Source organism: Furipterus horrens, unplaced genomic scaffold (assembly GCF_987537825.1).
Source record: "Furipterus horrens unplaced genomic scaffold, mFurHor1.1.pri manual_scaffold_17, whole genome shotgun sequence".
Taxonomy (NCBI): Eukaryota; Metazoa; Chordata; class Mammalia; order Chiroptera; family Furipteridae; genus Furipterus; species Furipterus horrens.
Genome location: NW_028327187.1, coordinates 40,113,349 through 40,127,873, shown reverse-complemented (window position 1 = coordinate 40,127,873; position 14,525 = coordinate 40,113,349). Strand labels below are relative to the sequence as shown.

At 40.9% G+C, this 14,525-nt stretch overlaps 1 protein-coding gene across 1 annotated transcript in view; it reads left to right on the top strand.

The window, feature by feature from the left end:
- Positions 1 to 14,525, top strand: part of IL13RA1 (interleukin 13 receptor subunit alpha 1) — a 64,975-nt gene that overhangs the window by 27,598 nt on the left and 22,852 nt on the right. Inside the window, exons 5-6 of the mRNA XM_090265058.1 lie at positions 3,265 to 3,452; positions 5,667 to 5,818. Coding sequence (XP_090121184.1) covers positions 3,265 to 3,452; positions 5,667 to 5,818 — 340 coding nt within the window. The remainder of the gene's footprint in view (positions 1 to 3,264; positions 3,453 to 5,666; positions 5,819 to 14,525) is intronic.

Sequence of the window (14,525 nt, the reverse complement as noted above, 5' to 3'; positions counted from 1 at the left end):
CATCCTTATAACCAGTGTTTTGAACTCTGCATCTGATAGATTGCTTATCTCCATTTTGTTTAGTTCTTTTTCTAGAGTTTTAGTATGTTCTTTCATTTGGGCCATGTTTCTTTGTCTCCTCATTTTGGCAGCCTCCCTGTGTTTTTTTCTGTGTATTAGGTAGAGCTCCCATGACACTGTGTCTTGGTAGCGTGGCCTAATGCAATAGGTGTCCTGAAGGTCCAGTGGCACAGCCTCCCCTATCACCCAAGTGGGGTACTCAAGGTGCACCCTTTGTGTGGGATGAGTACACCCTCCTATTGTACTTGAGCCTTGATTGTTGTTGGCAGGTCAATGGGAGGTATTTACCCAGGCCAGTCAGCTGCAAGGACTGGCTATGACCACTGACCACTAACCTCCTCCCTCTGTGGAGGATCAGCTGTGCAGGGGCAGGGTGGTGGTGCTCCAACGTGGTCTGTAGCTGCCCACTGGGTGTGCAGGCTCTGGGGTTTCCTAGGTGGTGCACGCCAAGGTCAGCCCCCACCTGTGTTTTGCCTAGGGCCACCCTGCCTGAGCCATAAAGCAATCTGAGCTGGCTGCTACTTGTGCTGGGCTTGGAGATTCCCAGGCAAAGCTAAGTTGTGAATCTAGACTGGCTGTTGCTAGTGCCGGTCCTTGGGCCACTTAGTAAGAGGTATGGCTGTGGGGACTGGGGGCTCACTGAGGCCAACTGTTGCTTGTTTGAGAGGATTTAGGAAGTTGTGGTGCATGAGCCAAGACCAGCCATTCATATGGAAAAGTCTTCGTTAACAGCTTGGGTGGGCCTGCAAGTTGGGTGGGAGGGAGTCTCATGTGTTCTCCAGGGTGGGGCAAACAGTGTTAGCCAGGTTGATGGAGTCTCGGATATGGCATCCACCTGCTGGCTCTGTGGGTGGAGGGTTCAGAAAAGGGACAATGGCCTCTGCTCACCTCTGTCTTGGAGAAAGCTTTCCCCTGGCTCTTCCCTTGATACCAGACAGTTCAGCCTCTCCCTGTACGCCACTGGTGCCTTTCACACTGCTACTCTGTTGCTGGAGCTCAGAGGGAATAAGTCTGAGTAAGTCTGTAATGCAGGCTCTTTAAGAGGAATTACTTGCATCTCCAGCAGTTTCTTCCACTTACTGAATCCCCTCTGGTTATTGCAGCCAGAAGTGTGGAGACTTACCTTCCTGGCACTGGTAAACCTAAGCTGGGGGGCCTGGTGTGGGGCTGGGATTCCTCGCTCCCGAGATATCGCTCCTGAATTTTTATCCACCACACGTGGATGTGGGATCAGCCCATTCCATGTCTGGGCCCCTCCTACCAGTCTGGATGGATGTGGTTCCTTTAATTCTGTAGTTGTCAAGTTCCATTCACCTCGACTTCAGACAGTTCTGAGTGATGGTTATTCTATAATCTAGTTGTAATTTAGATGTGGTTGTGTGACGAGGCAAGCCATGTTTACCTATGTTGCCATCTTGACTGGAAGCGGAATCTGCATTTTAAATGACTACAGATATTCTGTGGTAACAGGTCAAGGGTTTGGAACTCTTTCCTCTCATTTCATTATTTAAACTATTTCCCTTTTCTGCAGAATCTTTGCACAGCTCCCATTTTGGTTGATGATGTAAGGCTTGACCTGTGTCTTCTGTCAAGAACAGAATCCTTTGATGGCCTAGACAAAAGAAGTGTAATGAGCACATTCTCTTTGCCTGCACTATGCTAGGTGCTGATGATCGTTGAGTAAAGTTATGTGTACAGATTTTTGAAACAGGAAATAAAGTACCAGTGGTACTGGTTATGGAAGGCAGTTAAAGCCATACACTGAAGTAAGTCACTTAGAAAGTCAGTGTGTTTTGGAACATAGATCTGGCAGTGATTGCAGGGAACTATTAATGAAGGTGTAAGAGGTCATTCTCAAGAAGACATGAAGCCTGAAGTGATTAGGACATGAAACATGGTGAAGGCAATGGGGATATCAAAGGAGAGATTCCAAGAAGCTTTGCAAAGGAAGAAATAACAAAATTTGGTGATAGAATATAGGGAAAGAAGGGGCAAAAGGTGACTTCAAAGGCTGTAATTGAGGAGCCCAGAGGACATGAGCTCTGACAGGTGGAAATGGGGACCATTAGAAGGAAAGGCAGTTTGTCAGGGAAGAGGGGCTGATGTTTTGGATGTTGATTTTGAGGCAAGACTGGGATGCTCAAATGGAGCAGTTGGAGATCTGGGACTGGGTCCAAGGTGAGAGGTCAGGACTAGGCATCCCTACATAGAAATTCTAGTTGTGGGGTGCAAGTGATAAGCTGGGGATGAACAGATGAGGGAGTAAGAAATAGAGGGGAATGTGCAGAGGGCTGTGGACTAGTTGGGAGCCCTCTGAGAAGAGGAGAGGGGAAAGGAACAAGACAAGGAAACAAGGAAGAGGCAGACAGAGGTACCAGAGGAGAATCGGAATTCAACAGATGGGGTGTTTTCAAGAAGCATAAAACTTCTCATTCTGGCCTCATAACACCTTGTATTCAAAAGAGGAAAAAGCGCCAGTACTCCTATAGTTTTCATAGCTATTGAAGGTACCAATGTTCAGCAAAAAGGAACATTTGTTTCTTCTTTGAACATGAAATGGAGCCACATAAAATGGGGTTTTGGAAAAAGCTATGTTGTCATATTGCAAATATTGCCTTTTTTATTTTATTTTTTGCTTTTTCAATTACAGTTGTCCCATTTTCCCCTCATTGCTCCCCCCCACCCAGCTCACCCCTTCTCCCACAATCATATCCCTCCCCGTTGTCCATGTCCATGAGTCACTCATACACGTTCCTTGACTAAATCCTTCCCTTACTTATCCCCCTTCTCTCCCTCCCCCTCCCCCCTATTGACTGTTATTCTGCTCCTTGTTCTATTTAGTTCGTTTGTTTATGTTGTTCTTTAGTTTCCTATATTAGGTGTATAAATATTGCTTTTCATGAACATCTTCAGTCATTAAAAGCTGAAAAATTAAAACTATAGAAAACCTCATGTAAAACCAAAATCACAATTTACATTATAAAGGGAAATCTCATCATTTAAAAAATTTGCAGCAGTGAGATGTCAAAGCAAATTATAAATAGCCATAAATTACTCCATTTGGTTTCAAAGATTTTCTAGTGAAGAGTTGAAGGATGACATAGATACATGCATAAAATTTGTAAGGGTTCATAATATTCTGCCATTGCTTCTTGAGTTCCTTGTTAATGATAATGCAGAAGATTGTCTCATTTTACCTTATAGGCACAGAAGCTTGGGAGAAATACTTCAGTGTGAAAACATCCATAGAGAAGGTCAACACATAACTTGTTCTTTTACTCTGACTAAAGTAAAGGATTCCAGTTTCGACCAGCACAGTGTTCAAGTAATGGTCAAGGATAATGCAGGAAAAATTAGACCATCCTTCAACATAGTGCCTTTAACTTCTCATGGTAAGCTTTAGAAGTCCTGTATGGCATTGTGGATAAAAGTGTTACGTCTTTTGAACAATCAATACAAATAATAAAAAAGGATTTTGATTTTAAGATCTTTGCAGAAAAAGGATATATTTTTATACCTTTTTAAATATTTTTTTAGAGAAGCAAGGTTAGAAATTCTAATATTTATTGAGTACCTATGCCACATGCTTCCTCCTTGTGTACACTGAGACTGAGAGCAAGCAGTTAGTTACAAAACCAAGACTGAGACCCAGGCTCTCTGACTCTTACTTATGATGCTGTAGAATAAATATGATTGAATATAGTTCCTGAATTATTTATTTCATAGTTTAAAAAAGCTTAGATCACAGTGATCAGGAGTGATATTCAAATTATCTGACATTGTGCGTGGTCCAGGCACTGATCAGCCAGAACAGCCTGTGCAGCTGAGTGTTAACCCGTTAGAAAGAGCCTCCTACTTGAAAACAAAGATCTGCTTGAGGTACCAGCTGCTTCACTTTGGACAAGGCATAGAAACTCTCTTTAAGTGGTCCCTCATCTGTAAAACAGGGTGCATAGTCCCTCTTGATCTCAAAGGATTAGGTAGCTGATGACCCTTGAACCACATGGGTTTGAACTGTGTGGGTTCATTTATTTGTCTTTTTTTCAATAAAGCTGTACAGTACTATAAATTTATTTTCTCTTCCTTATGATTTTCTTAATAACAGTTTCTTTAGCTTACTTTATTATAAGAATACAGTATATAATACATATACAAAATATGCATTAATTGACTGTTTATAATATCTGGAAAGCTTCTGGTCAACAGTAGGCTATTAGTCATTAAGTTTTTGAGTGGGGGATGGGTGGCAGCTCCCTTAATGCCTTTGTTGTTCAAGGGTCAACTGTAGTAAGGTCCAAATGATGTGAGGTGTATAAAAGTGTTTTGTAAATCTCTAAAGCAGACTACTGTAAGCATCATGTTTATTTAATTTGTTGTAATACCCCAGCAGGGAGCTCAGATTCTGGCTAAGTGGTATACAGAAAATTTATAGGTAAATAACCACGAATTGACAAAAGCTCCCAAGTCTGTGAGCAGAGCACTATTTGCCACTCTTTCAGATTGTCAGGGAAGTGAATTCTAATAATGAACCAAAGGCAGCTTAGTTATAGGTCAGGGGAGCGAGGTCGCAGGAACATGTCAGGTGGGATCATCTGAAGCAAAGCCCTTCTCTGTTCTCTCCCTTGCTTGGCAGGTTGTCCTCAATGGACCTTTTGAAGCTCATTTTGCTAGTTTTCTTCCTATAGATTAGTGGTGACATAAAGGGAGATCCTTTTTAGCTAAAAGTTGACATCTTCAGGTTTTCTGTTAATTATCCATTTCCTTTTGTTGTGCAGTCTTATGCATAGTTGATTCCCAAAAAACTAAATTGACTAAGCTAATTTGATTTTTACTTTACTTTAAATTCTGGGTATGATCATATAGCATTAAATTTAACATTGTATCCATTTCTAAGTGTACTGTTCAGAAGTTAAATATATTCCCATTGTTGTATGGCAGATCTCAAGAACTTTTTCATCTTGTGAAATTGAACCTTGATGCCCAGAATACTATTTCCCTCTCACCTCACTCCCTACTCTGGGTAACCATCTTCCTACTTTCTGTTTCTATGATTTTCACTACTTTAGATACCTCATATAATTGGAATCATATAGTACTTGTTCTTATGTGACGGGCTTATTTCACTTAGCATAATGTCATTGAGGTTCATCCATGTTGTAGCATGTGACAGAGACTAGGCTAGTATTTAAATTCTGGTTTTGATTGGTACAAATGTGTGAGAGCTGGGGAAACTCCTTATGCCTGGTGGCCTTGTTACTCATTAGGTGGATACACATCTGGATCCAAGCACTTCTTTTCTTTATGAGGCAGCTGGATGTCCAGATCATACCCTGGCCGTGCTCTAACCAGATACAGGTCAGAATTCAAGTCATCTGCCAGATACCCAAAGATGTTCCTTAGATCCATTTTACTAGGCAATTTAAAATAAGCTTTTTGCATTAATTGTGCCTAATCAGAAATCTAGAACTGTATGTCTGATCATGTAAGGCTGTTCAAAGTATCACCCCTATTTGGATTTAACTTTGTGACCTTCATTATCTCTACCCATGTACTTATCATATCAAAATCAACTCTGGAAACTAATTTGTATTTTTTCTATCTTTCAGTGCAACCTGATCCTCCACATATTCAACGTCTCTCCTTCCGACATGGTGGCTTACACGTGCTAGGGAAGAATCCACAGAATTTTGGTAGCACTTGCTTATCTTACCAAATAGAAGTCAATAACAGCCAAACTCAGATGCATGTAATTTACTCCGTAAGTTTTTTTAGATCATTGTTTTTATTTGGATATTTTTCTTTCACTTGAATTTCTTAAAGTGTAACACATTGAAATATCAATGAAATGCAGTGCTTAGATTTGTCACATGATTATGATGATGATAATGAAACTTCTTGTCTGAAATAGGGTGGTGGAAGGTTTGAGGTTTTATGGTAGCATTGACCACAAGATTCCAGCCACATGTTAATTCATTTGCTAAAAAAAATGTTATGTATCTACCATATGTATATGACACTCAGTGAAAAAGGTGTTTTTCAATGAAGCTTACCTACCTTACCTACTCGGAGATAAATATGAAAATGAGCAAGCTAATTTCAGGGAATGGATACTATGAAGAAAATTAAATGGGGTGATGTCGTAGAGTTGCGGGAGGGCCTGAAGGAGTATTAGCTAGGGTAGTCATCCAAAGTGATGACATTTGAGATGAGACCAGAATGATGAGCAGGAGCTAGCCATGTGAAGACTGGTGTTGGAGATGACAGCAAGTACAAAGACTGAAGCAGGAATGAATGTGCATGGGTGACAATGGAATGGAGGCTTGGGTCAGATCAGGTCAACACTTGGATGCTTTGGTTGGCCATTCAGTTTTCTTGGAGTTTGAATACTAAAGTATTCAAATTGGAGTAGTCAGTATTGGTTGGATTATCTGTAGTTTTGCTATTCAGAATCTAATACAAAACATGCTAATTATAGGTCCCTGTGGAGCACTGGGCGTAACAGCATGTGGTATAACCTCAGGTCGTCAGTGTCATTGTTACACTTTATAGTAGAGGTCACAAACCGGGCTGCCAGCACTTTTGTTTGGACCACAAACAAGGTGGGGTTTTGTTTGGTTGGTTTTTAAATTTGAATTCTTTGCCCAGATTTAAAATTGTGGGACTTGAAGAGCATAGTTTCCATAAGGTGGCGCCTTGAGATCACAGGGACTGTGCCACTCACTTGTGTGCCACCTGCCCATGCCCTGTGTGCATTTGAATTTTAGATGGTAGAAACCAAGTGTTTCATATTGGCTTTTAAGGGAACCCAGCATCTCACATGTGGGCGAATTCCCTGCTTCAGTTGTTGTAGCTCATTGTGAAAGTTTCAAAATGCAGACATACCGTGCTTTGACTTACAATGGTACAAAAAGCAATACACATTCAGTAGAAACTGTACTTCAAATTTTGAATTTTGATCTTTTCCTGGACTAGTGCTATACAGTACGACACTTTCTCATATGTAATTACTTTTAGTTCAGTGCTTCAAACATTCTTCAGGCCCACTTTGCTTTCAGCTGTGTGAGTACCCATACGTTCATTGTTTTTTCACTTTTGGTACAGTATTCAATAAATTCATTAGATTGCACTTTATTATAAAATAGACTTTGTGTTAGATAATTTTGTCATGTAAGTGTTCTGAGTGTGTTTAAGGTACACTAGGCTAACTTACAGTGCTTGGTAGGTTAGGTGTATTAAATGTATTTTTGACAGGATATTTTCAACTTAGGATGTTTTCAACTTACGAGCTGTCTATTGGGATGTAACCCCATTATAAGTTGAGGAATATCTGTACTTAATAAAATAAGCCACTGTTGACAGGATGTAACTCCAGAGGGAATGACAAAGTCCACAGCTGAGCAGAGCTGTTCAGTGCATTTGCAGATGAATCTATTTCAGAAATAGAGTAACCATTATCTGGAACAGAAACCAGAGTCCCCATGCAATACTGCAAAGGGAAAAAGCAAAGGGCTTCCAAGTGGGGAGGGGTTGTGATTTGCATGTAAGTGAGCTACCAGAAGGCTGAAATCTACTTGACTACTCCAGCCTTTATTGCTCTGCTGTGTCAAATCCTGAATACACATGTTTCATGTATTACTCATTGCCACTGAATTGTCTCCTGCTAGTTACCCTGATCACATGTGTAGGCCTTTAGTCTCTACTAAAAATATAAGCTCCTGTAGGGAGGAGTTAGATGGTATTTACTTTGTGCTGTTCCTGCTCTTAATAGCAGCTAACATGTATTGAACAATTAGTATGCACTAGGTATTTTATTTTATTTTTTAAAGATTTTATTTATTTATTTTTAGAGGGACAGAAAGGGAGGGAGAAAGAGAGGGAGAGAGGACACATGGCCAGAAGATGGCGGAGGAGTGAGGGGAGGCTGCGCTTTCAGGCTCCCGAGACCCGTCTGCAGTTTGGGCTAATTGCAGACAGAACGTCTCAGTGAGCAGCTGGACACTGGCAGGAGTCCAGCCAAGGCACTGCTGGATTAGAGAAAAACCATCTGGAAACAACCTGTTTAGTGAAGATAGTGAAAGAAGAAAAAGGGACAAAGTGGGATTCCTTACTGGGGTGGCTGCCCGAGCCGCGGCTGAAAGGACACAAAGGCTTTTTGGCGACCACAGGCCTCTCCAGAGGGAAATCAGGAGGAAAGCAGATCTCCGCCGGCTGACAGAGACAGGACATGACCAGGCGGCATAGGCGCTGAAAGACGGGAGACAGCGTGCTGCTGAGCAAGTGAAATCGTAATGTTTTTCTTTACATTTTTCTCTTGTGAACTATGGAGAGGGGGGAAAACTTTAGGGGTGAAAGTACATTCTTGAGGAGCGCAGGCGCAGAGATGCACGCGCTCACTCCCCAACCTTCCCCTTGGGTCACGGGCGTGCATAGGGAAGTGCCGTCATTCACTGGCCCAGGTGCACAGGGCCAAGAGTCCAGGGGCCCCTTGGACACACCCCAACAGGCATAAGATCAGTGCCCCAACGGGCACAGGGAGGGACCTCTGGATACACAGAAGACTGTGCGCAGTTGCCCCTGGCCAGCTCCAGCGGGAGCCAGGCCAGAGTGCCAGGCCAGAACGCAGAGCATTCTCTCGGGCTCGGCGCATACTCGCCCAGGCGGGTGCGGGAACGGTGGGCGGCTGTGGCGCCGGAACAGCAGGCAGCAGCGACTCACAGACACTTACCCGGAGCGCTGCACTGAGGCTAGATCCCCGGCTGCCCTGGGTGAATAGGGGCACACGAGGAACAGCAGGCAGCAGCGACTCACAGACACTCACTCGGAGCACTGCGCTGAGGCTAGATCCCCGGCTGCCTTGGGCAAGCAGGGGTGCACAAGGGCCAAAATACCTCGCCGACATCAATAGGCACCAATCGCTCACTTCCACTGTACACGAGTGTCTGGGGCCCAGCACTGGCAGGCGAGAGACCATCTCCTGGAGCACAGTGCGGCAGACCTGAGGATAACTCCCTGGCCACCTTGGGAAACTCCCGGAGCACTGTGTGACAGGCCTGAGGAAAGGTCTCGGGCCACCTTACCCGCTCACAGGCGTGCCTGCGAAGACATCTTGGCTAGCTCCAACAGACACGGAAGGAATGAGCCGTGCGGGGGCCCACTGCTACAAGGAACAGGAACCTCTGACCCGCCTCATTAGACCAGCTGTGGACACAGAAAAACAAGACAACACACAAAGGCTGAACTGACATCTCCACAAAAGAATTCAAGATAAAGTGGATAGAGTGACTCTCAATCAACTAGCCAGAACGAAGATACTAACAAAGAGCATCTGAAATATAACCACACAGCATAAACAAACGATATAAAAGATACCCCAAGAACATCAGGCTCAGGAGATCAAAGAGACTGCACCACTGAAACCCCCAGATCTACCATAAAGAATCTCATACCACAAGGGTGGGAAGGCAAAACAGACAAATCCAAATAACAAAACAAACAAGAAGAATCCAACATGGTAAGACACAGAAACAACCTCTCAATATAAAAAGAAAAGAGGAATCCCCAGAAAGAGAGGTAGATGGAATAGACATAGCCCAAATGTCAGACATGGAATTCAAAACTATGGTGGTGAAGAACCTCAATATGCTCAACAACCTCAAAAACAACTATGACAACCTCCAAGGAAGTTACCAACAGCTCCAAGAAAATTACAGGGAACTTGCAGAGAACTACACCAGCATAAAAAAAGACATAGAAACGATCAACAAGAACCAGGAAGAAATGAAGAATGTAATCTCTGAACTGAAAAACACAGTAGAATCAGTCAAAAGCAGACTAAATGAAGCAGAGGATCGTATTAGTTAGAGGATAATGTAAGAAATAATTCTCAAACGATACAGCAAAATGAAAAAAGATTGAAAAAATATGAACAAAATGTAAGGGAATTACAGTATAGCATGAGGAAAAATAATATCAGGATCATCGGAATCAGAGAGGGAGAAGAAAAGGAGCGTGGAATTGAAAAACTGATAGGAGAAATAGTGACAGAAAATTTTCCGAACCTCATGAGAGAAAAAGTTATGCAAGTCCAAGAAGCACTGAGAGTTCCAATCAAGAGGAACCCCCAAAAACCCACTCCAAGGCACATCATAGTTAAAATGGTAACATTCCAAGACAAAGAGAGAATCCTAAAAGCAGCAAGAGAAAAACAGCAAATAACTTACAACGGAGCTCTAATAAGGCTATCGACCGATTTCTCAACAGAAACATTACAAGCCAGAAGGGAATGGTCAAAAATATTTCAAGCAATGAAAAACAAAGGCCTACAACATAGAATACTCTACCCAGCAAGGCTCTCATTCAAAACAGAAGGTGAAATAAGGAGTTTCTCAGACAAAGGAAGACTAAAAGAATACATCTCCACCAAACCAGCACTGCAAGAGATGCTAAAGGGAATATTCTAAGAAAAAGGAAGAGAAAAAACAACAAAAAAAAAAGAGTAGAGGAACAGAGATACAAAGGGAAATGAATAAATACATGTCAATAATAACCTTAAATGTAAATGGATTAAATGCTCCCACTAAAAGACATAGGGTAACGGAATGGATAAGAAAACAGGACCCACATATTTGCTGTCTACAAGAAACACACCTCAAAACAAAAGATTTACACAGACTGAAAGTAAAGGGATATAAAAAAAATATTCCAAGCAAATGGACCTGAAAAAAAAGCTGGGGTAACAGTCCTCATATCAGACAAAACAGATTTCAAAGCAAGGGCAATAAAAAGAGACAAAGAAGGACATTTCATAATACTTAAAGGAAGTATTCATCAAGAAGATATAACACTGATAAACATAGGAGCACCCAAATACATAAAGCAAATACTAGAAGACCACAAGAAGGATATTAACAACAACACACTCATAGTAGGGGACTTCAACACTCCATTATCAACAATAGACAGATCATCCAATAAAGAAACACCAAGGATATACAGGCATTGAACAACACACTAAACCACATGGACTTAACTGATGTATATAGAACTTTTCACCCCAAAGAAGCAAAATATACATTCTTTTCAAAGGCACATGGGACATTTTCAAAGATAGACCGCATAATAGGACACAAAACAAGCCTCAACAAATTCAAGAAAATTGAAATCGTATCAAGCATCTTTTCAGACCACAATGCCTTGAAACTAAAAATCAACCTCAGGGAAAAAAATCAAAGACACCAAAACTCATGGAGAATGAATAACAGGCTATTAAATAATGAATGGGTTAACAATGACATCAAAGAGGAAATCAAGAAATTTCTAGAAACTAATGACAATGAACACACAACAGCTCAAAACCTATGGGACACAGCAAAAGCAGTCCTAAGAGGGAAGTTCATAACAATACAGGCATATCTGAAAAGACTAGAAGAATCTCAAATAAAAAATCTAACCCTACAGCTACAAGAACTAGAAAAACAACAACAAACAAAGCCTAGGGCAAAAAGAAGAAAGGAAATCATCAAGATCAAAGCAGAATTAAACGACACAGAAACTAATCGAACAATCAAAAAAATCAACAAAACTAGGAGCTGGTTCTTTGAAAAAATAAAAAAAATCGACAAGCCTCTAGCCAGGCTCATCAAGAAAAAAAGAGAGAAGACCCAAATAAACAAAATCAGAAATGAAAGAGGAGAAATCATGACTGATACCTCAGAAATACAGACAATTATAAGAAATTACTACGAACAACTATATGGCAAGAAATTTGACAACCTAGTAGAAATGGACAGATTTCTAGAAACATATAACCTTCCAAAACTGAATCAAGAAGAAGTAGAAAGTCTCAACAGACCAATAACAAAGAAGGAAATTGAAACAGTAATCGAAAATCTCCCTGCACACAAAAGCCCTGGACCGGATGGCTTCACAGGCGAATTTTACAAAACATTTAGGGAAGAACTAACTCCTACCCTCCTCAAACTATTCCAAAAAATCCAAGAAGAGGGAAAAATCCCAAACTCTTTCTATGAAGCCAGTATTACCCTGATCCCCAAACCAGGTCAAGACACAGCAAAGAAAGAAAACTACAGGCCAATATCACTGATGAACATAGATGCTAAAATCCTCAATAAAATTTTGGCAAACAGGATCCAGCAATACATCAAAAAGATCATACACCATTATCAAGTGGAATTCATCCCAGGGATGCAAGGGTGGTTTAATATTCACAAATCAATAAATATAATACATCACCTAAACAAAATGAAAGACAAAAATCACATGATCATATCAATAGATGCAGAAAATGCATTTGATAAAGTACAACACCCATTTATGATGAAAACACTGAGCAAAATGGGAATAGAGGGAGCATACCTCAACATAATTAAGGCTATATATGAGAAGCCTGAAGCCAACATCATAATCAATGGACAAAAACTGAAAGCATTCCCCCTGAAATCAGGAACAAGACAAGGCTGTCCACTCTCCCCACTTCTATTCAACATAGTGTTGGAAGTCCTAGCCACAGTAATCAGACAAGACAAAGAAATAAAAGGCATCCAAATTGGGAAAGAAGAAGTAAAACTTATCACTATTTGAAGACGACATGATAGTATACGTAGAAAACCCTGTAGACTCCACTAAAAGACTACTCGATATAAGTGAATTTGGCAAAATAGCAGGGTACAAAATAAATATACAGAAATCTAAGGCATTTCTGTACACCAACAATAAAATATCAGAGACAGAGGCAAAAAAGAAAATACCATTTACTATAGCAACAAGAAAAATAAAGTACCTAGGAATAAACTTAACCAAAGAGATAAAAGACCTGTACACTGAAATTTATGCAACATTGAAGAAAGAACTTAAGGAAGATACAAATAAATGGAAGCAAATACCATGTTCTTGGATGGGAAGAATCAACATCATCAAAATGGCCATACTACCCAAAGCAATTTACAGATTCAATGCAATCCCTATTAAAATACCAATGACATATTTCACTGACCTAGAACAAATCCTCCCAAAATTCATATGGAACCAAAAAAGACACCGAATAGCAAAAGCAATCTTGAAACAGAAGAACACAGCAGGAGGAATCACGATACCAGACATCAAACAATACTACAAAGCCACTGTGATCAAAACAGTCTGGTACTGGCATAAGAACAGACATATAGATCAGTGGAACAGAATAGAGAGTCCAGAAATAAACCCAGGCCTCTATGGTCAACTAATCTTTGATAAAGGATGAAGGAACATAAAATGGAATGAGAAGAGCCTCTTTAACAAATGGTGCTGGGAGAACTGGACAGGGACCTGCAAAAAAATGAAACTAGACCACCAACTTACACCACACTCAAAAATAAACTCAAGATGGATTAAAGACTTAAATGTAAGCCGTGACACCATAAAAGTCCTAGAGGAAAACATAGGCAGGAAAATTTCAGATATCCCACGTAACAATATCTTCATGGATACATCTCCTAAGGCAAGAGAAATAAAGGAAAAAATAAACAATGGGACTACATCAAACTAAAAAGTTTCTGCTCAGCAAAAGAAAACATCAGCAAGATGAAAAGGAAACCAACCATATGGGAAAACATATTTGCCAATGATATCACAGACAGGGGACTGATCTCCAAAATATATAAAGGTCTTATACGACTCAACATCAAGAAAACAAACAACCCAATTAAAAAATGGGCAAAGGACCTGAACAAACACTTCTCTGAAGAGGACATACAGAAGGTCCATAGGCACATGAAAAAATGCTCAACATCATTAGCCATCAGGGAGATGCAAGTAAAAACCACAATGAGATACCATTTTACACCAGTCAGAATGGCCATCATCAACAAATCAACAAACAACAAGTGCTGGCAAGGATGTGGAGAAACGGGAACCCTACTTCACTGTTGGTGGGAATGCAGACTGGTGCAGCCACTATGGAGAACAGTGTGGAATTACCTCCAAAAACTAAAAGTGGAACTGCCTTTTGAACCAGCGATTCCACTGCTTGGATTATACCCAAAAAATCCTAAAACCCTAATTCAAAAAAACCTATGCACCCCTATGTTCATAGCAGCCCTGTTTACAATAGCTAAGTGCTGGAAACAGCCTAAGTGCCCATCTGTAGATGAGTGGATCCAAAAACGGTGGTACATTTACACAATGGAATACTATGTAGCAGAAAGAAAGAAGGAACTCCTGCCATTTGCGACAACATGGATGGAACCAGAGAGAATTATGCTTAGTGAAATAAGCCAGGCAAAGAAAGCAAAATACCATATGATATCACCTAATACAGGAAACTAAACAACAACACAAAGGAACTAAATAAGCAAAGACTAGAATAGTATTCAGTAGGGGGGTGGGGGGAGGGAGAGAAGGGGGATAAGTAAGGGAAGGGTCTAGTCAAGGAACGTGTATGAACGACTCATGGACATCGACAACGGGGA